Source organism: Bufo bufo, chromosome 2, assembly GCF_905171765.1.
Source record: "Bufo bufo chromosome 2, aBufBuf1.1, whole genome shotgun sequence".
Taxonomy (NCBI): Eukaryota; Metazoa; Chordata; class Amphibia; order Anura; family Bufonidae; genus Bufo; species Bufo bufo.
The window spans coordinates 372,293,100-372,314,803 of NC_053390.1; the positions used below are offsets into that span (position 1 = coordinate 372,293,100).

At 45.7% G+C, this 21,704-nt stretch overlaps 1 protein-coding gene across 1 annotated transcript in view; it reads right to left on the reverse strand.

The window, feature by feature from the left end:
• Positions 1 to 1,046: 1,046 nt before the first annotated feature.
• FREM1 (FRAS1 related extracellular matrix 1) overlaps positions 1,047 to 21,704 on the reverse strand; it is a 244,676-nt gene continuing 224,018 nt past the window's right edge. Inside the window, 2 exon segments of the mRNA XM_040417167.1 lie at positions 1,047 to 1,444; positions 2,158 to 2,243. Coding sequence (XP_040273101.1) covers positions 1,251 to 1,444; positions 2,158 to 2,243 — 280 coding nt within the window. The 3' untranslated portion in view covers positions 1,047 to 1,250.

A 21,704-nucleotide genomic window follows, 5' to 3' on the forward strand; every position in this document is an offset into this window, starting at 1 on the left:
AAAATCCACATGTGCCTAAATTTAGGAGCAATGGCTTTTTATGCCAATTTCTGACATAGGTGGTCATAGTAAATGACTCCCAATATTATTAAGTTAATTTAAAAACTTACATCAAATTCAGGTGAGAATTCAAGAAAACATGACAAAGGGAGAATTCTCTGTTAAATTAGAGATCTTTGGTCCTTTTTCCTCTGTACTCAGAACTCTCGGTCATAATTTGGGGTGTTGCAAGTTCCATATACCTTAAAGGGGTTTTCAAGAACTTTTATATTGACGGCCATTCTTAGAATAGATCAGGCATGTTCATCCTGTGGCCCTCTAGCTGTTTCAAAACTACAACTCCCATCATTCCCGGACAGCCTACAGCTATCAGCCTACAGAATGGCATGGTGGGAGTTGTAGTTTCACAACAGCTGGAGGGCCGCAGGTTGAGTATCCCTGGAATAGATCATCAATATCTGATTAGTGGGGGTCTGACTACTGGCACTCCGGCCGCTCAGCTGTTTTTCAGTAGCTCTGCTATCAGACATAGGCACTGGGACTACAGAGCTCTGTCCATTATGTTGTGAGAGATGTGCCCAATCTCATCATTGCTTATTTAACCAGTTTTAGGAAGTTGTGAAGCAGACATTTACAAAAGGCAGATCTTTGATTAGATTAAATGTGCATTAATTAGTCCTTTGTACATTCAAGACATGGGTAATTGAAACCTTTCACTTGCTTCCTTCTCTAATGAGAAACGATCAGCACGTTGACAAATGTGGATGGACTCAAGCATGCAGAATAACACTAATCAAAATTCAATCAATACTGTGTAATATCCTGCATGACTTACTTTAACATTCAAATTGTTATACATTTTTTTGAAAAGACAAACATATGTGAAATGATAGATAGATAGATAGATAGATAGATAGATAGATAGATAGATAGATAGATAGATAGGAAATAGATAGATAGATAGATAGATAGATAGATAGGAGATAGATAGATAGATAGAGAGATAGATAGATAGATAGATAGATAGATAGGTAGGTAGGTAGATAGATAGATAGATAGATAGATAGATAGATAGATAGATAGATAGAGAGATAGATAGGAGATAGATAGATAGATAGATACATAGATAGATAAATCGATAGATAGATAGGAAATAGATAGATATAGAGATGAACAATCAAATTAAGCAATTGAAATCAGAATAATAAATATAATTAATATTGTACATCAATTAGTAAAAGTCATATTTGTTACATATTTTTTGAGCATATATAATAATACGTTTTCCGGCAGCTCTTGACCTGCCATTTCCCTTTTTTTTGTACTGAAACACAATTTCTCCCTTTTTTTGACCGGGGAGGTGGACTTCTTTTCCAGTTAGTGTATGCAGCCTTCTCTCCATTGCTCCATTCCCATTTGCCATGGTTTACTCGATCATTGAGTCCTGTACAAAAAATAAATAAGATTGTTTAAAAAAATTTGTACAAAAATATGTGGATAGGTCATCAGTATCGGATTGGTGGGGGTCCGACACCTGGGACCCCCACCAATCAGCTGTTTGAGAAGGCACCAGCACTCCTGTGAATGCTGCGGCCTTCTCTGTGCTTACCAAGCACCGTGCTGTACATTGTATAGCAGATGTGCTTGGCATGGCCGCTCAGCCCCACACTTCAATGGGGCTGAGATGCACCTAGGCCACATGACCATTGAACTTGTCGTCACTCGGCCTAGGGAAAGCAGCAAGAAGGCCGTGGCACTACTGCGCGTGGTCCTGCCTTCTCAAACAGCTGATTAGCAGGGATCCCAGGAATTGGACCCCCACCAATCATATACTGATGACCTATCCAGAGTATAGTCATCAGTATTAACATCACAGAAAGCCCCTTTAATTGTATATTCGTCCTTGGAACTTCGTAAAATGTAAATACCCTGAGGAAGAGGCCAGTTTGGCTTTGTGATGCATAGGTCCTATATACCAAATAAAGTTTCTTCATTTGTAAAATACCCAGCTTCCAGGGTATCTGTTTACCAGCAGCTCTGTTGATTCAGGTCCTTCATTTTCCTCCATTTATCTGACAGGTCCTCTTTAATGACATGTTACAAGATCCAAGAAAAGTGAAGGTGCGCTTTATTTAGAATAAGCAGTCAAATTCTTACCGATCCAAAAAGATTTCCTCCCACTGAAGTTCCACAGCCAATCCATTTGCTCTTTAGTGAATATGTCTACAAGTGTAGCATGATATCTGCACAAAATTAATTTTTGTATTAGCGTTAATGTGATGCAATAATTAGTAGTTTAGCATGTGTTATATGGTAGCTTGTATGAAAATAAATGAATTTCTGAGCCTTAGTCCTCTTTCACACGACCGTATGGCTTTTTCAGAGTTTTGCGGTCCCTTTTTCACGGATCCATTGTTCCTTTTTTTGTTTCCGTTATGCTTCCGTTTCTGTTCCGTTTTTCTGTATGGCATATACAGTTTACAGTAATTATATAGAAAAAATTGGGCTGGGCATAAAATTTTCAATAGATGGTTCCGCAAAAACGGAACGGATATGGAAGACATACAGATGCATTTCCGTATGTGTTCCGTTTTTTTTTGCGGACCCATTGACTTGAATAGAGCCACGGAACATGATTTGCGGGAAATAATAGGACATGTTCTATCTTTCAACGGAACGGAAAAATGGATATAAGGAAACTGAATGCATACCGAGTACATTCAGTTTTTTTTTTGCGGAACCATTGAAATGAATGGTTCCATATACGGACCGTATACAGAATGCAAAAAACGGCCCGTAAACGGAAAATAAAAAATGGTCGTGTGAAAGAGGCCTTAAAAGAGGTCTTCTGAGATTTACATATTGGTCATCAATATGAGATCAATGGGGGTCCAACTCCCAGGACCCCCTGATGATCAGCTGTACGAAGAGGCCACGGTGCCCCGTGAGCTCTAGGGCCTCTTCCTAGGCAATGTGACATCACATTCATCAGTCATATTGCCTAGGCACAGCTCAGCCCCATTCAAATAAATGGGGCTAAGATGAAATACCAAGGAGAGGCGCTATATAATTTACAGCGCTGTGCTTGGTAAGCTGGGATTCAGTCCTGTGTCAGCTAAATCAGCAGCTCTGATCTGTCCTGTGTATACGTTAGAATGTGGATAAATAAAAATGTAAAAGGACAACATATAACAAAAGAAAGCATTTAAACTACTAAAACAGTGAAAAGGCACTAAAAAACTGTAAGGAAAAATCTAAATTATGTAGAAAACAGGTAACAGTAGCAAAGCTGGAGAATCTTACTGCCAAAGAAAAAGAAACCCTGAAAGGTTCTTGAAGAATACAGATAGCAAAACAGTTCTGCTTTACAATGCAGCAATCAACCAGTTGCTGAGGGTGATGAGGAGAAAGTGATCTCACAGAATAAAATGTCAGGTGAAATGCAGAGGGGTAAACTGTCCATGAAGTGTCACCTGTCTAACCCATGAAGAAGTGAAGCGCCACTTTAAAAGGATCAAAATGGACAAATCACTGGGTCCAAATGATATACACCAGGGATCAGCAACCTAAAGCACTCTAGCTGCTGGGAAACTACAACTCCCAGCATGCACACTTATTTGGCTGTACTTGCAACTCCCATAGAGGTGAAAGGAGGATTCTTGGAGTTGTAGTTTCAGGACAGCGGACTGCTGATCCCCGATATACACCTTCGTGTTGTAAAGGATTGTAACTGTAGTGATAGACAGACCATAATGTCTTTTATCTAAGGACCCTATAGTGACAGAATCTGTTCCACACGATTGCCATATAGCCAATATGTTGCCAACATTAACTCCTTAAGGACACAGCCTTATTTCACCTTAAGGAGTAGGCCATTTTTTGCAAATCTGACCAGTGTCACTTTAAGTTGTGATAACTTTAAAACGCTTTTACTTATCCAGGCCATTCTGAGAAAGTTTTTTCGTCACATATTGCACTTCATGACACTGGTAAAATGGAGTAAAAAAAATTAATTTTTATTAAACTCAATATTTATGGCCCTGATTCTGTAGTTTACAGAAACACCCCATATGTGGTCGTAAACTGCTGTACGGGCACACGGCAGGGCGCAGAAGGAAAGGAATGGCATACGTTTTTTTGAAGGCAGATTTTGCTGGACTGTTTTTTTTTACACCATGTCCCATTTGAAGCCCCCCTGATGCACCCCTAGAGTAGAAACTCCATAAAAGTGACCCCATCTAAGAAACTACACCCCTCAAGGTATTCAAAACTGATTTTTCAAACGTCGTTAACCCTTTAGGTGTTCCACAAGAATTAATGGAAAATAGAGATACAATTTCAAAATTTCACTTTTTTAGCAGATTTTCCATTTTAATATTTTTTTTCCAGTTACACAGCAAGGGTTAACAGCCAAACAAAACTCAATATTTATGGCCCTGATTCTGTAGTTTACAAAAACACGCCATATGTGGTCGTAAACTGCTGTACGGGTATACGGCAGGGCGCAGAAGGAAAGGAATGCCATACGGTTTTTGGAAGGCAGATTTTGCTGGACTGGTTTTTTGACACCATGTCCCATTTGAAGCCCCCCTGATGCACCCCTAGAGTAGAAACTCCATAAAAGTGACCCCATTTTAGAAACTACGGGATAGGGTGGCAGTTTTGTTGGTACTAGCTTAGGGTACATATGATTTTTAGTTGTTCTATATTACACTTTTTGTGAGGCAAGGTAAGAAGAAATAGCTGTTTTGGCACAGTTTTTTTGTTATTTACAACTGACAGGTTAGATAATGTGGTATTTTTATAGAGCAGGTTGTCACGGACGCGGTGATACCTAATATGTATACAATTTATTTTTATTTATGTAAGTTTTACACAATGATTTCATTTTTGAAACCCAAAAAATCATGTTTTAGTGTTTCCATAGTCTGAGAGCCATAGTTTTTTCAGTTTTTGGGAGATTATCTTAGGTAGGGTCTAATTTTTTGCTGGATGAGATGACGGTTTGATTGGCACTATTTTGGGGTGCATATGACTTCTTGATCGCTTGCAATTACACGCTTTTTGTGATGTAAGATGACAAAAAATAGCTTTTTTTACACCGTTTTTATTTTTATTCTTTTACGGTGTTCACCTGAGGGGTTAGGTCATGTGATATTTTTATAGAGCCAGTCGATACGGATGCGGCGAAACCTAATATGTATACTTTTTTTTTATTTACTTAAGTTTTACACAATAACAGCTTTTTTAAAACAAAAAAAATTATGTTTTAGTGTCTCCATATTCTGAGGCATAGTTTTTTTATTTTTTGGGCGAATGTCTTAGGTAGGGTCTCTTTTTTGCGGGATGGGGTGACGGTTAGATTGGTACTATTTTGGTGGGCATACGTCTTTTTGATCGCTTACTGTTGTACTTTTAGTGATGTAAGGTGACAATTTTTTTTTTATTTAGCACAGTTTTCATTTTTTATTTTTTATGGTGTTCATCTGAGGGGTTAGGTCATGTGATATGTTTATAGAGCCGGTCGATACGGACACGGCGATACCTAATTTGTGGTCGGGGCTATGTGTGAAAGAACCTACCCCCTAATGTACGCCCCAACAGAACTAGCGGCTTGAGTTGTGCCATAACCGCTTCCGTCGAGAGTACACCTGAAAGAGGGCATACCCTGTGGGAGAGTGAAAGGAAAAGGGCGGGCTGGGAGGGGAACACTGCTGCCGTCCGTCCCCTCTGGAGAAAGGTGCGTGCCAGATATAGGGCAGGGCGCCCCTCCCACAAATGCAGGCCAATTAATCGGCCTTAATACTTGTGGTCGGGGCTATGTGTGAAAGAACCTACCCCCTAATGTACGCCCCAACAGAACTAGCGGCTTGAGTTGTGCCATAACCGCTTCCGTCGAGAGTACACCTGAAAGAGGCCAAAAACCCAGCATGAAAATACAAAGCGTGTTCATTGACGTATTACAACGCCAAATTCTGAAAGGCACAAGAAATCTCGCTAACGGGGTTCGGAACATAACGGCTGTAACAAGACGAGCGCCACCGGCCCAACTTACGGATAATGTGTGCTGGCACCTGATTCCTGAAGCGGCCGAGGCTGCCCCAATCCTGAACGAATGCCCTGACACCGTGAGGGGGTCAAAACCTAGATTGACCGCCAGTATACGCGCATGCGCTATGAATTGGGAGGTGGACAACGCTGCTGTCCCGAAGGGTAACAGTGGGGTGTTAGTGCCGCGACCGGCCAGTGCCCCTGACAATCCCTGCAGGACGTGGATCGGACCCCATTTGTGAGACGTGGGGGAAGAATTTGACCTGGGTAGGGGGACCTGACTGGGAGGTCTTAGTCATTTAGACCACAGTACGGCCTGTCCAATGGTTACCCTAAACATGCGCTGCTGCCACCACGGGATACAGGTCCTTAGCCTCCGTTGACTGGAAATTCCCGTGGCCTCGCAAAACTCCTCCGGCCACGCCCCATTCAGCCAATGGGGGCCAAAAATAGCAGCGAAACCAGTGCTGACCCCGCTGTTGGAGAATATGACGGGGGAGTTGTGGGAGACCGCCGGGACAAACATGGACAGTGGGAATAACTGAGACATGGCTGGATGATAGCTATGACAGTGGGAATAACTGAGACACGGCTGGATGATAGCTATGACAGTGGGAATAACTGAGACACGGCTGGATGATAGCTATGACAGTGGGAATAACTGAGACATGGCTGGATGATAGCTATGACATAGTGGGAATAACTGAGACATGGCTGGATGATAGCTATGACAGTGGGAATAACTGAGACATGGCTGGATGATAGCTATGACAGTGGGAATAACTGAGACACGGCTGGATGATAGCTATGACAGTGGGAATAACTGAGACACGGCTGGATGATAGCTATGACATAGTGGGAATAACTGAGACATGGCTGGATGATAGCTATGACAGTGGGAATAACTGAGACACGGCTGGATGATAGCTATGACAGTGGGAATAACTGAGACACGGCTGGATGATAGCTATGACAGTGGGAATAACTGAGACACGGCTGGATGATAGCTATGACAGTGGGAATAACTGAGACACGACTGGATGATAGCTATGACATAGTGGGAATAACTGAGACACGGCTGGATGATAGCTATGACATAGTGGGAATAACTGAGACATGGCTGGATGATAGCTATGACAGTGGGAATAACTGAGACATGGGTGGATGATAGCTATGACAGTGGGAATAACTGAGACACGGCTGGATGATAGCTATGACAGTGGGGATAACTGAGACATGGCTGGATGATAGCTATGACAGTGGGAATAACTGAGACATGGCTGGATGATAGCTATGGCAGTGGGAATAACTGAGACACGGCTGGATGATAGCTATGACAGTGGGAATAACTGAGACATGGCTGGATGATAGCTATGACAGTGGGAATAACTGAGACACGGCTGGATGATAGCTATGACAGTGGGAATAACTGAGACATGGCTGGATGATAGCTATGGCAGTGGGAATAACTGAGACATGGCTGGATAATAGCTATGACAGTGGGAGTGGTAACAATCTGGCTACGAAAACCTACCCTGAGGAATGACGCGCATCGCAAAATTTACATGCCTAACAACGACTGCAGTTCCACCTTGGTGGTGACCCTACCAGTGACGAAACTGTGAACGACTGCGCGGACCCTAACCAACTTGTCTTCCGGCAACCTAGCTGACATGCTCTCTGTGACTGTAAAGCAAGCAAAAAGACGGACCGTCACTACCACTGTTTAGCAACAATTTGACTACCACCCGTGCCTAGACACCACCACCGCCACTGCAGAAACCATCATGCAAAGGTAACTGACCCTGGTGACCACCTGACAGCTGAGGTACGGAGAAAGAGGAGACGTGTGACAGTGGAAAATAAATTGGAGACAAAGAAGGAGGACCTTACCGGAAACCGGACACGATGCTGATATGAGAAGAACACAAGGAACCAACCGTGGAAATAGACCTATCCGCATGAATTAAGCAGAATACGTTTTTTTTTTTTTGTTTTTTTTTAACAACGCTTGCGCCTGCGTTCAGGTGGCCCGAAGCTGGGCGACGAGACACGATTGTCAGATTGCCGGGGTTCTCACGGAGTTGGCTGAACGGCTGACGTGCATATGCCAAAAATAAAACACAGCTATCTATGTAGCAAGCAAATTGCGACAAGTGTATGAAGACAGGCAAATGAGAAACCTGCCCATCTGAAACAGAACAATGAAATAAAATGCCATACAATGTGAAGGGTCTGGCGTGCCCCTGCTGGCCTACGTCTAGGGGCGCCTGTTACTGGGGGTACTACCCCCAACAACTCATCACCATCACGCTGTATGGCATTAACCCCCTACCTAACTGACAGCACGGCAGCCCGTGCCAGACTTTGCCCCCCATATAACAGTCATGGTGATTATACAAAATTCGTCTTGACAGAAAAGTTAAAAACAGCTAGGCTGTGATTAATCAGGCAGATTGAAACTCCGCCCTCAAACTAGCCTTCTCATTGACATTCCCCCCCCTCCCCCCGTCCTTACTCCCTTACAAGCCTCCCCCAATGCAGAAAGATAGAGCCTAATGCGAGTAGCCCCAGCAAATATACGAACGGAGTCCCGCTGACTCCAGCTACCTGCGTGCAAGTCACGTGGGAGCGGGGCGTGCTGCCAGACTGCCGTTCCGGTGTGGGGATGTCCCTCTCATACCTTAGAGCAGGGGTGCACAACGTTTCTAGGTTGGGGGCCACATTGCCAGACTTAACCAATGACGAGGGCCGAAATTAAAATTTAAATGTGTATTAACAACTGAAATATTGTACTTATGGCATATTGAACACACATTATATACCATTAATGTCTAGTTACACTTCCAGGACTCCCATCTAATGGGAGAAATACATGAAAAATACATGTGAGCAGCCACAAGACATAGACATACATGTCTGTTACCAGATGGTTGGGGGCCACACAGAATGGTATGAAGGGCCACATGTGGCCCCCGGGCCGCAGGTTGTGCACCTCTGCCTTAGAGGGACCGACCCCACCGACCGGACTAAGGAGCCGACACTGCGCTGAGGCAGCAGCTACTCACGCGCCGCACGAGGAGGAACAGGACGCCGGACTGCAGGAGGAAGCGCCGACCGGAAGTGACGCTCTGTCGCCTAGGAGATGCTGACGCCGCCGGCTGTAACAGGAACACTGCTGCCGTCCGTCCCCTCTGGAGAAAGGTGCGTGCCAGATATAGGGCAGGGCGCCCCTCCCACAAATGCAGGCCAATTAATCGGCCTTAATACATGTCTACTTTTTTTTTCCCTATTTTTTACCTATTTTTTTTAACTTTATTTGGAGAAAATTACGTTTTTGTTTATTTTTACTTGAAACTTTTAATTTTTTGGGGGGAAAACTTTATTTTTTCAACTTTATTTTTACTTTATTTTTTTGTCCCACTTTGGGACTTCAACTTTTGGGGGTCTAATCCCTTTACAATGCATTCCAGTACTTCTGTATTGGAATGCATTGGCTGTATGAGTAATACAGTGTGTATTACTCATACAGCTTCCGGCCTGTGAGATCCAGGGGGCTGGATCTCACAGGCTCGTCACTGGAAGGCAGCACCGATGCCTAAGGAAGGCATCGCGCTGCCTTCCATGCCATCGGGTCCCTCCTACAGCCGCATCGGGACCCGATGGCACCGCCGATCGCCGCCGCCGAATAAGGTAAAAGCCACAAACCACAGGTCTGAATTGACCTGCGGTTTGCGTCCCTGGCCCAGGGAGACATAGATATCATGTTATGTATCTTGAGTTTTCCAAAGCATTTGATACTGTGTTATATTAAAGGGACACTAAACAGTGTGTCTATATTGTGCAAGCACAGCCACCGTTGCTGGATTGCAGAGTGGTTGTAACCATGGAAACGAGCAGTTTATAATGTGATGGAAAAATGAATCCAGCCAGCAAAGGAAGCAATATGGACAATAACAATACATTAGTGGCTTGTACCTCATCTGCAGACAGCCGTTTCGGGGTGACTGCCCCTCACCAGTGCAGAGCAGAGAGTACTAGCTTAACAGTGTTACGGAAGACGCCAAGCATAAGATTTCACCCAAGCTACTTTGATTTCATCCATGGTATTTTGTCTCCCAGTTAACAGAGTTGGATTGTCAGTTATTCAGCGATTGTGTGCTTTCCAATAGAACAATAAAAAGAAGATATTGTGCAGTAACCCTTGGTCAGCCAAGAGATCTCTTTGAAAGTGTTTATTCATGCAAACAACAGGTGAAAGCTTATATAGACATACACTTCTCAACACTGAAATTGCAACACCTATAAGGAAAAGTCACGGAAAACATAAGATCAATAGACATGTTAAAAGGGTTCTATGGGATTTTGATATTGATGACCTATCCTCAGCTGAATGATGAGGCTGCAGTGCTCTGTGAGTGTTTAGGCCTCTTGGTCACATGGCCTAGGCACAGCTCAGTCCCATTCAACTGAAAGGGGCTGAGTTGCAATACCACGCACTGCCACTCCACTGAGAGCGTGGCGGAGGTGCCGAGATTCTGACCTTTACTGATCTCATATTGATGACTTATTCTGAGGATAGGCCATCAACATGAAAATCCCAGAGAACCCCTTGAATGATATGCAAATAGTAAAAAAAAAAAAAACATGGAAACAAAATATTCAAAACATCTCAATTTATTGAGTGTTGAGTATGAGTGCCAAGCGCAGAAATATACTGACTTACACACCTTGGGAAGCTATCAATGAGGTTATTAATAGTTGTCTGAAGAAGGTTCTGCACACTGAGTGCACTTGGGCACGCAAATCATCAAGATCCGCTCCTGGCAGCTCCCATTGAAATTATCCACCAATAACGTCCTGATGTTCTGGATGGGAGACATATCCGGAGACCCTGTAGGTCATGGTAGCTCCTTTAGGTCACACGGGCTGCTCACAAGCCACGTGCGGCCTGGTGTTGTCCTATTAAAATGTGTCCCCTGGGACACAAGCTGTTAGTGTACCTGAAATGAAGACTAGAGAAGTCTGGCCACTGTACATTATGCCACTCTACATCATAATCCCAGGAGTAGGACCGGTGTGGTATTTCCTTGGGAAGGCCTCTTTGTGGCATTGCCCAAGTGGTCTCCAGACCAATCTCTGGCATAATTCCTATTATAGCAAATAAGGTAGGGGGCGGCACCAATCACAGCGGCAAAGCGCACTAAAATCCGATGCTGTACGTGGCTGGAGAGGACACACACAGCGGCGGTGCTCAGCTATGCAGGTGCGATGCAAGTACGAGGTAATGTAGAACAGAAGAAAGTAGCGGCACTCACCAGTGTGTAGTCAGGAAATTCAGCTTTATTTAATCCAGGGTTACATCAGGCAGGGGGCAGACGATTCAAGACACGCATTGATCCGCGGCGGCCGTTTCGCGCTAAATGCGCTTCATCTGGCTGTGCGTCAATGCGTGTTAGCACAACGCTCCTTTTTAAATGCTGGCGTGGACCGTTGCCATAGAGACTAACAACCCAGGCCGCATCAGCAAAGAGAGGGTGGCTAAAGCGAGACACGTATATAAAAGCGATATAAAAACAATACAAATGCAATATTCAAGGAATGAACATAGATTCTGCAGTAGAAAGGTATACATATAAGGACATCACAGGAAAGGACTCAGATCGTTTATATCGTTGAGTCCTAATTCCCCTAGGGCATGGGTACGTAATATCCAATTAGCTTCTCTCCGCAACAAGAGGCGGTGTCTGTCTCCCCCAGATATGGCATAATTCCATATGAGACAAAGGCGAGATTCAGAGCTGAAAAGGATAGACTTCTATTTCAGCCTCCATTGCTGTCTTGATGTTCACAGTGATAGCATTTGAGAACGGTGGTATGAAGTCAAAGAAACACCAGTAGCTGGACATCTGGCTCTTAGCCCAATGTCATTCAAATGCCTTCTAATGGTTTGTGTAGACACTGTTTATCACCCTAGACTTGGGATGTGATGTCCAATTTCAAATGCAGGAAAGAATGGATCACTACGCACCATTCTTTTAATCAGATAATCTGTCCATCCAGAGGTCCTCCTGGGGCTCGCATTGTTGTATAGTGCTGACATCGCAGCCTAGACATTTAGCGATCTGCCGGAGTGATGAACCAAGGTCTTTGCGACAAGTGTCGATAACTGGTACGCTTGTACACTGGAGGTATCACACAGTCATCTCACACGACTTGATCTGATTTTTGAGGGTTCATGTGGCTAAAAAAGTTTGCTTTCGATCTGGCATTTATGCCTCTCCCACATGCCACAGATTGGAGCTAGGTGCTTGGAAATTTAATCATCTGTTACTTCCTCAATTTGCATAACCTTACACATTGTCCTTCTTGGTGTTGCAATTTAAATGTTAAGGAGTATTTTTAAAATCCACGTGGCATCAAATGGTAACAGACTCCAGGTTCACCATCAATTGACTACTTCTGTGACATACACTGCAGTGGACTGTTGATAGCTAAACTCAAGTTGGGCTGTTGATTTGATGCCAAATTTTCAATGTCTATATACCGTATTTTTCGCCCTATAAGACGCACCGGCCCATAAGACACACCTAGGTTTTAGAGGAGGACAATAAGAAAAAATATATTTTTTAATTAGACCTCTGGTCAGACCACCAATCAGACCTCAGCTCAGACCCCAATGTGAATGACCCCCAATCAGACCTCAGATAAGAGCCCCCATTGCCTCATATAAGCCCCCAGCAGCCCCCATTGCCTCTCATATTAGCCCCCATTGCCTCAGATAAGCCCCCCAGAAGCCCCATATTGCCTCAAATCACCCCCCAGCAGCCCCATATTGCCTCATGTTTTATAAAATAAAAAACCCACTTACCTCTCCTGCTTCTGGACACCGCCGCTCCTCACCACCCACGATCTTCTTCCTCCTGCTGTCGCGTGTGCTGTGAACTGTCGCGCACAGCGTGAGGTCACAGAGCGCCCTCATGCTGTGCACAGCCACTGCACAGCCGAGGACCAGGAAGCAGTCAGTACAGTGCCTTCACCGCTTTCTGGTCCTCCGGTACTAATGACCGCTTTCATAAGACGCAGAGGCATTTTCCCCCCACTTTTAGGGGGAAAAATGTGTCTTATGGGGTGAAAAATACAGTATACACTGAGAAGTTATACATCTTTCACATTTACTATAGGGGTATGCAAAATTTTGGATAGAAAAAAACAGACATACTGACCTTTTGACTATCTGGTTTAGCAATGTTGTTTACATATGAAGACTTGTTTATGTCTGGAAAAACTGCTTAGGGTGGGTTCACATCACATTTTATGCCTCCGTTTGATGTATGCCTTACAAAAAAAAAGGATACAAAAACACAGCACACTACGTTCTTGTATCCTGCACAGTCGTGTAAAAAAAAGTATATGTTTTTTTACAATGGTAAAAAAAAAGCGTACACTTTTTTTCACAATGGAACTCTATGGTGAACAGATGCCACTGTATGGCATCAGTCTGAGGCAAGTTTTTGTGTACGTTAAATGGATGGAAAAACCAGAAGTGAACCCACCCTTAGTTATTCCCATACACTTGTATTGAGCCTCTATACAGGTATATAACAGACTGAAATTGCAACATTGTTTCTGTTTAGGCTGTGTTTCTCCACTTAACCCACCCACTTGAAGGTTCTAGTTCCGTTAGAAACTGTATATAAGGAAAGCAGTCAAAGCTTCTATATGTCTGCAGATAGGGACCAATGTTTAATATAAGAGACTCGATTTTTACGTAGACTTATATGCAGCAAACCCGTCTCAAAATCAGGAGGGCAGGAAATGGTTAAATGATGTCCGATTGTCTAAACTAACGGCAGAAGAAAGAGAAATGCTGAATGCCCCAATTTCCACAGAAACAATAGTCACATATATAAAAAACTTACCCCTAGAGAAAGCGCCGGGACCAGACGGGTATAGTGGGGAATTTTATAAAATCATAGCTCATGATATAGCCCCGACCCTCTCTCAGATTTATTCAGGATATATGAAGGGAAACCCAGTTCCGACACTAACTAACACAGCTCACATTATGGTTCTACGGAAGCCCGGCAGGGACCCCCTGGACCCAGCCTCATACCGTCCGATTTCCCTCATTAATGTTGATCTTAAAATCATCTCTAAGATACTAGCAGATAGACTCTCGGGCCTGCTACCCAGACTGATTTCATCTGCTCAGGTGGGCTTTGTCCAGGGAAGATCGGCAGTAATAAATATAAGAAAAGTGTTATTGGCGCTGGATGAGGTAAAGCTTAGATCATCCTCCCATTCATTCCCAGCCATCATATCCATAGATGCAGAGAAAGCGTTTGATAACGTGGACTGGGGGTGGATGGGAGAGGTGCTAGATTAAATGGGTTTTGAGGGACCGTTCAGAAGTTTCTTGAAGGGCATATATTCCAACCCTCAGGCTAGAGTGGCCACACCAGGATTTTTGTCCAGCCCCATACATTTAGGCAAGGGCACAAGGCAGGGGTGCCCACTATCTCCGCTCCTTTTCAATCTGGCGTTAGAGCCTCTGTCGAGACAGATTGAGAGAGATACTAAGTTGGAGGGGATTAAAATTGGTAAATTCGGGAAAAAGGTGATTAAACATGCGCTTTTTGCCGATGACTTACTAGTGTTTTTGGAAAAGCCGCATAGAGACATAGGTCATCTGCTGGAAATGCTGGAGGCGTTCGGCTCGTTCTCGGGATTTAAGGTAAATACAGATAAGTCGGAAATACTGTTCATAGGACCCCAAGCGAAATTGGCCAAATCGAAGGTACTCGGATTTCCCTTACAGGTAGCTGATCACTCGATCAAATACTTGGGTATACATGTAGGAAATACTTACGAATCTCTATACTCATTGAACTATCCACCATTAATCAAAAAAATCCTTGCGGATATTGGGAGGTGGTCATCGCTGCCATTGTCTCTGGGGGGGAGGTGTCAGTTATTAAAAATGATGTGCGTAGCACAACTCCTTTATCCCATCCAAACAATACCCATATTACTAAAGCACAAAGACATAGAAGCCCTGGAAAAAGCATTTAGATCATTCCTTTGGAGAGGGAAAAGATGCAGAATCTCGCTGGCAAAATTGCAATTACCAAAAAACTTAGGGGGGCTAAATTTTCCGGACATAAGAGCATACAACCTGGCGGGTCTCCTAAGACATAGCTTGGACTGGGTATTTGGTACACATTTTTATACTAATACCAAGCTGGAGGAACAACTGGTAACACCCTGGTCACTGACAGCTTTGTTACATACTAAATTTGGTGCTATGCCGGCTGAGATTAAAGGGAGCCTCTTGTTGAAAGACACAGTGGCGAGCTGGAAAGCAATCCGCAAGTTGTACTCCTTGCCTTTCAATATATCCAAACACATGAGCTTGTGGGTAGGGATGAGCGAACCCGAACTGTATAGTTCGGGTTCATACCGAATTTTGGGGTGTCCGTGACACGGACCCGAACCCGAACATTTTCGTAAAAGTCCGGGTTCGGTGTTCGGCGCTTTCTTGGCGCTTTTTGAAAGGCTGCAAAGCAGCCAATCAACAAGCGTCATACTACTTGCCTACTATTGGCATGGCTGTGATTGGCCAGTGCAGCATGTGACCCAGCCTCTATATAAGCTTGGGTCACGTAGCGCTGCACGTCACTCTGCTGATACAAGCGTAGGGAGAGGTTGCTGCTGCGACGTTAGGGCGAGATTAGGCAGATTAACTCCTCCAAAAGACTTAATTGAGTGATCGATCTCCAGCTGTGGATCATTGAAGTGCTGATATTGAATTGCTCACTTTTTTTGGGCTGCCCAGAGCGTTTTTATATCACTTTTTTCTGGGGTGATCGGCGGCCATTTTGTGGCTTGTGGTGCGCCAGCACAAGCTACCACCAAGTGCATTTAACCATCAATAGTGTGGTTATTTTTTGCTATATCCTACATCAGGTGCAGGCTGAGCCTGTGTCACCCAAGTGCATTTAACCATCAATAGTGTGGTTATTTTTTGGCCATATACTACATCAGGTGCGGGCTGAGCCTGTGTCACCCATTGCATTTAACCATCAATAGTGTGGTTATTTTTTGGCCATATACTACATCAGGTGCAGGCTGAGCCTGTGTCACCCAAGTGCATTTAACCATCAATAGTGTGGTTATTTTTTGGCCATATACTACATCAGGGGCAAGTTGAGCCTGTCACCCAGCGCCTAAAAAATAGGCCTGACATTTCTATTCCTCCAAATCAGTACTGTTTTAGCTGGTCAAGTTATTTTTAGTGACCGTAAAAGCACAGTTTTTGTTCTGGGTTGAAAAACAATTCCCAAATTTGCCATTCTCAAAATTAGTAGTTTCTGCTATATCAGGCCTACTTTAAATCTATCCCAAAAAGGGTATATTAGATTCAAGGTGCTGATAGTGTCATTCTGAAAAACTTAACACACACGCTACAGTGCAAATACAAGGCTAATTCTGTGATTAAACGTATACCTGTCACACAGCGCCTAAAAAATAGGCCTCACATTTATATTCAGCTAAATCTGTCATTACTGGTGTGCCTGTATTAGTGTAATACGGTACCTAAATAGATAGCCAGACAGTGTTAGGTGTCTGTAAAAAAAGGCCTGAACTTTAATTCAATACATTGGCCCGAATAATATTTTTCTTATTGGGGTGAACGGGAACAATGAGGAAAACATCTAGTAAGGGACGCGGACGTGGACATGGTCGTGGTGGTGTTAGTGGACCCTCTGGTGCTGGGAGAGGACGTGGCCGTTCTGCCACAGCCACACGTCCTAGTGTACCAACTACCTCAGGTCCCAGTAGCCGCCAGAATTTACAGGGATATTTGGTGGGGCCCAATGCCGTTCTAAGGATGGTAAGGCCTGAGCAGGTACAGGCATTAGTCAATTGGGTGGCCGACAGTGCATCCAGCACGTTCACATTATCTCCCACCCAGTCTTCTGCAGAAAGCGCACAGATGGCGCATGAAAACCAAGCCCATCAGTCTGTCACATCACCCCCATGCATATCAGGGAAACTGTCTGAGCCTCAAGTTATGCAGCAGTCTCTTATGCTGTTTGAAGACTCTGCTGCCAGGGTTTCCCAAGGGCATCCACCTAGCCCTTCCCCAGGGGTGGAAGAGATAGAATGCACTAACGCACAACCACTTATGTTTCCTGATGATGAGGACATGGGAATACCACCTCAGCACGTCTCTGATGATGACGAAACACAGGTGCCAACTGCTGCGTCTTTCTGCAGTGTGCAGACTGAACAGGAGGTCAGGGATCAAGACTGGGTGGAAGACGATGCAGGGGACGATGAGGTCCTAGACCCCACATGGAATGAAGGTCGTGCCACTGACTTTCACAGTTCGGAGGAAGAGGCAGTGGTGAGACCGAGCCAACAGCGTAGCAAAAGAGGGAGCAGTGGGCAAAATCAGAACACCCGCCGCCAAGAGACTCCGCCTGCTACTGACCGCCGCCATCTGGGACCGAGCACCCCAAAGGCAGCTTCAAGGAGTTCCCTGGCATGGCACTTCTTCAAACAATGTGCTGACGACAAGACCAGAGTGGTTTGCACGCTGTGCCATCAGAGCCGGAAGCGAGGCATTAACGTTCTGAACCTTAGCACAACCTGCATGACCAGGCACCTGCATGCAAAGCATAAACTGCAGTGGAGTAAACACCTTAAAAACAAGGAAGTCACTCAGGCTCCCCCTGCTACCTCTTCTGCTGCTGCCGCCTCGGCCTCTTCTGCTGCTGCCGCCTCGGCCTCTTCCTCCGCCTCTGGAGGAACGTTGGCACCTGCCGCCCTGCAAACATGGGATGTACCACCAACACCACCACCTGCGTCACCAAGCATCTCAACCATGTCACACGGCAACGTTCAGCTCTCCATCTCACAAACATTTGAGAGAAAGCATAAATTCCCACCTAGCCACCCTCGATCCCTGGCCCTGAATGCCAGCATTTCTAAACTACTGGCCTATGAAATGCTGTCATTTAGGCTGGTGGACACAGACAGCTTCAAACAGCTCATGTCGCTTGCTGTCCCACAGTATGTTGTTCCCAGCCGCCACTACTTCTCCAAGAGAGCCGTGCCTTCCCTGCACAACCAAGTGTCCGATAAAATCAAGTGTGCACTGCGCAACGCCATCTGTGGCAAGGTCCACCTAACCACAGATACGTGGACCAGTAAGCACGGCCAGGGACGCTATATCTCCCTAACTGCACACTGGGTAAATGTAGTGGCGGCTGGGCCCCAGGCGGAGAGCTGTTTGGCGCACGTCCTTCCGCCGCCAATGATCGCAGGGCAACATTCTTTGCCTCCTGTCTCCTCCTCCTCCTACTCAGCTTCCTCCTCCTCTTCTTCCACCTGCTCATCCAGTCAGCCACACACCTTCACCACCAACTTCAGCACAGCCCGGGGTAATCGTCAGCAGGCCGTTCTGAAACTCATATGTTTGGGGGACAGGCCTCACACCGCACAGGAGTTGTGGCGGGGTATAGAACAACAGACCGACGAGTGGTTGCTGCCGGTGAGCCTCAAGCCCGGCCTGGTGGTGTGCGATAATGGGCGAAATCTCGTTGCAGCTCTGGGACTAGCCGGTTTGACGCACATCCCTTGCCTGGCGCATGTGCTGAATTTGGTGGTGCAGAAGTTCATTCGCAACTACCCCGACATGTCAGAGCTGCTGCATAAAGTGCGGGCCGTCTGTTCGCGCTTCCGGCGTTCACACCCTGCCGCTGCTCGCCTGTCTGCGCTACAGCGTAACTTCTGCTATGACATGAAGACTGATTCTGTGCTGACATGAAGCCAGATTCTCTGTTACCGGACCTCTCTCCTCTATCTGGGTGCCAGGGCCTAAATGTGTGACAGTGGCCTGTTCCAGTGGTGGGTGACGTGAAGCCTGATTCTCTGCTATGACATGAAGACTGATTCTGTGCTGACATGAAGCCAGATTCTCTGTTACGGGACCTCTCTCCTTTGTCTGGGTGCCAGGGCCTAAATGTGTGACAGTGGCCTCTTCCAGTGGTGGGTGACGTGAAGCCTGATTCTCTGCTATGACATGAAGACTGATTCTGTGCTGACATGAAGCCAGATTCTCTGTTACGGGACCTCTCTCCTCTGCCTGGGTGCTGGGGCCTAAATATGTGACAGTGGCCTGTTCCAGTGGTGGGTGACGCGAAGCATGATTCTCTGCTATGACATGAAGACTGATTCTGTGCTGACATGAAGCCAGATTCTCTGTTACGGAACCTCTCTCCTCTGTCTGGGTGCCGGGGCCTAAATATGTGACAGTGGCCTGTTCCAGTGGTGGGTGACGTGAAGTCTGATTCTCTGCTATGACATGAAGACTGATTCTGTGCTGACATGAAGCCAGATTCTCTGTTACGGGACCTCTCTCCTCTGTCTGGGTGCCAGGGCCTAAATGTGTGACAGTGGCCTCTTCCAGTGGTGGGTGACGTGAAGCCTGATTCTCTGCTATGACATGAAGACTGATTCTGTGCTGACATGAAGCCAGATTCTCTGTTACGGGACCTCTCTCCTCTGTCTGGGTGCCGGGGCCTAAATATGTGACAGTGGCCTGTTCCAGTGGTGGGTGACGTGAAGCCTGATTCTCTGCTATGACATGAAGACTGATTCTGTGCTGACATGAAGCCAGATTCTCTGTTACGGGACCTCTCTCCTCTGTCTGGGTGCCAGGGCCTAAATGTGTGACAGTGGCCTCTTCCAGTGGTGGGTGACGTGAAGCCTGATTCTCTGCTATGACATGAAGACTGATTCTGTGCTGACATGAAGCCAGATTCTCTGTTACGGGACCTCTCTCCTCTGTCTGGGTGCCAGGGCCTAAATGTGTGACAGTGGCCTCTTTCTGTGGTGGGTGACGTGAAGCCTAATTCTCTGCTATGACATGAAGACTGATTCTGTGCTGACATGAAGCCAGATTCTCTGTTACGGGACCTCTCTCCTCTGTCTGGGTGCCAGGGCCTAAATGTGTGACAGTGGCCTCTTCCAGTGGTGGGTGACGTGAAGCCTGATTCTCTGCTATGACATGAAGACTGATTCTGTGCTGACATGAAGCCAGATTCTCTGTTACGGGACCTCTCTCCTCTGTCTGGGTGCCAGGGCCTAAATGTGTGACAGTGGCCTCTTCCAGTGGTGGGTGACGTGAAGCCTGATTCTCTGCTATGACATGAAGACTGATTCTGTGCTGACATGAAGCCAGATTCTCTGTTACGGGACCTCTCTCCTCTGTCTGGGTGCCAGGGCCTAAATGTGTGACAGTGGCCTCTTTCTGTGGTGGGTGACGTGAAGCCTAATTCTCTGCTATGACATGAAGACTGATTCTGTGCTGACATGAAGCCAGATTCTCTGTTACGGGACCTCTCTCCTCTGTCTGGGTGCCAGGGCCTAAATGTGTGACAGTGGCCTCTTCCAGTGGTGGGTGACGTGAAGCCTGATTCTCTGCTATGACATGAAGACTGATTCTGTGCTGACATGAAGCCAGATTCTCTGTTACGGGACCTCTCTCCTCTGTCTGGGTGCCAGGGCCTAAATGTGTGACAGTGGCCTCTTCCAGTGGTGGGTGACGTGAAGCCTGATTCTCTGCTATGACATGAAGACTGATTCTGTGCTGACATGAAGCCAGATTCTCTGTTACGGGACCTCTCTCCTCTGTCTGGGTGCCGGGGCCTAAATATGTGACAGTGGCCTGTTCCAGTGGTGGGTGACGTGAAGCCTGATTCTCTGCTATGACATGAAGACTGATTCTCTGCTGACATGAAGCCAGATTCTCTGCTATGGCATGAAGAGACTGATTCTCTGCTGACATGAAGCCAGATTCTCTGCTATGGCACGAAGAGACTTATTCTCTGCTGACGTAAAGCCCGATTCTCTGCTATGGGACCTCTGTCCAATTGATATTGGTTAATTTTTTTTTTTTTTTTTTTTAAATCATTTCCCTATCCACACTTGTTTGCAGGGGATATACCTACATGTTGCTGCCTTTTGCAGCCCTCTAGCTCTTTCCTGGGCTGTTTTACAGCCTTTTTAGTGCCGAAAAGTTCGGGTCCCCATTGACTTCAATGGGGTTCGGGTTCGGGACGAAGTTCGGGTCGGGTTCGGATCCCGAACCCGAACATTTCCGGGAAGTTCGGCCGAACTTCTCGAACCCGAACATCCAGGTGTTCGCTCAACTCTACTTGTGGGGTCATCCGGAATTCCCAGCAGGGAGCGAGGCTAAACACTTTCAGAAATGGAAGGAGTTGGGGATTGGCAAAGTTAGGGATCTATGGGAGGCGGAAGCAGGGAGGTACCTCAAACATGAAGAGTTCATTGTGAGATTCCCTACGCTTTGTAACCAACACCCGCTAGCATTTTCGCAAATTACAGACTTCTTAACTAAGAGGGCCATAAACTTAACCAGGGAAATGGGACTAAAAGACTTTGATTTACTCATTGGACAGGGACTTAGGAAAAAATCACTATCGGAGCTTTACGGGGGCCTAAGAGACATGAAACAGAGACAAGTGGCGGAGAAACTCTTCTCACAATGGAAAAAGGAATTCCCACTAATGGACATAAAACAAATTATCCTAAAGGGTTGGGAGATAGTTAGGAAGATG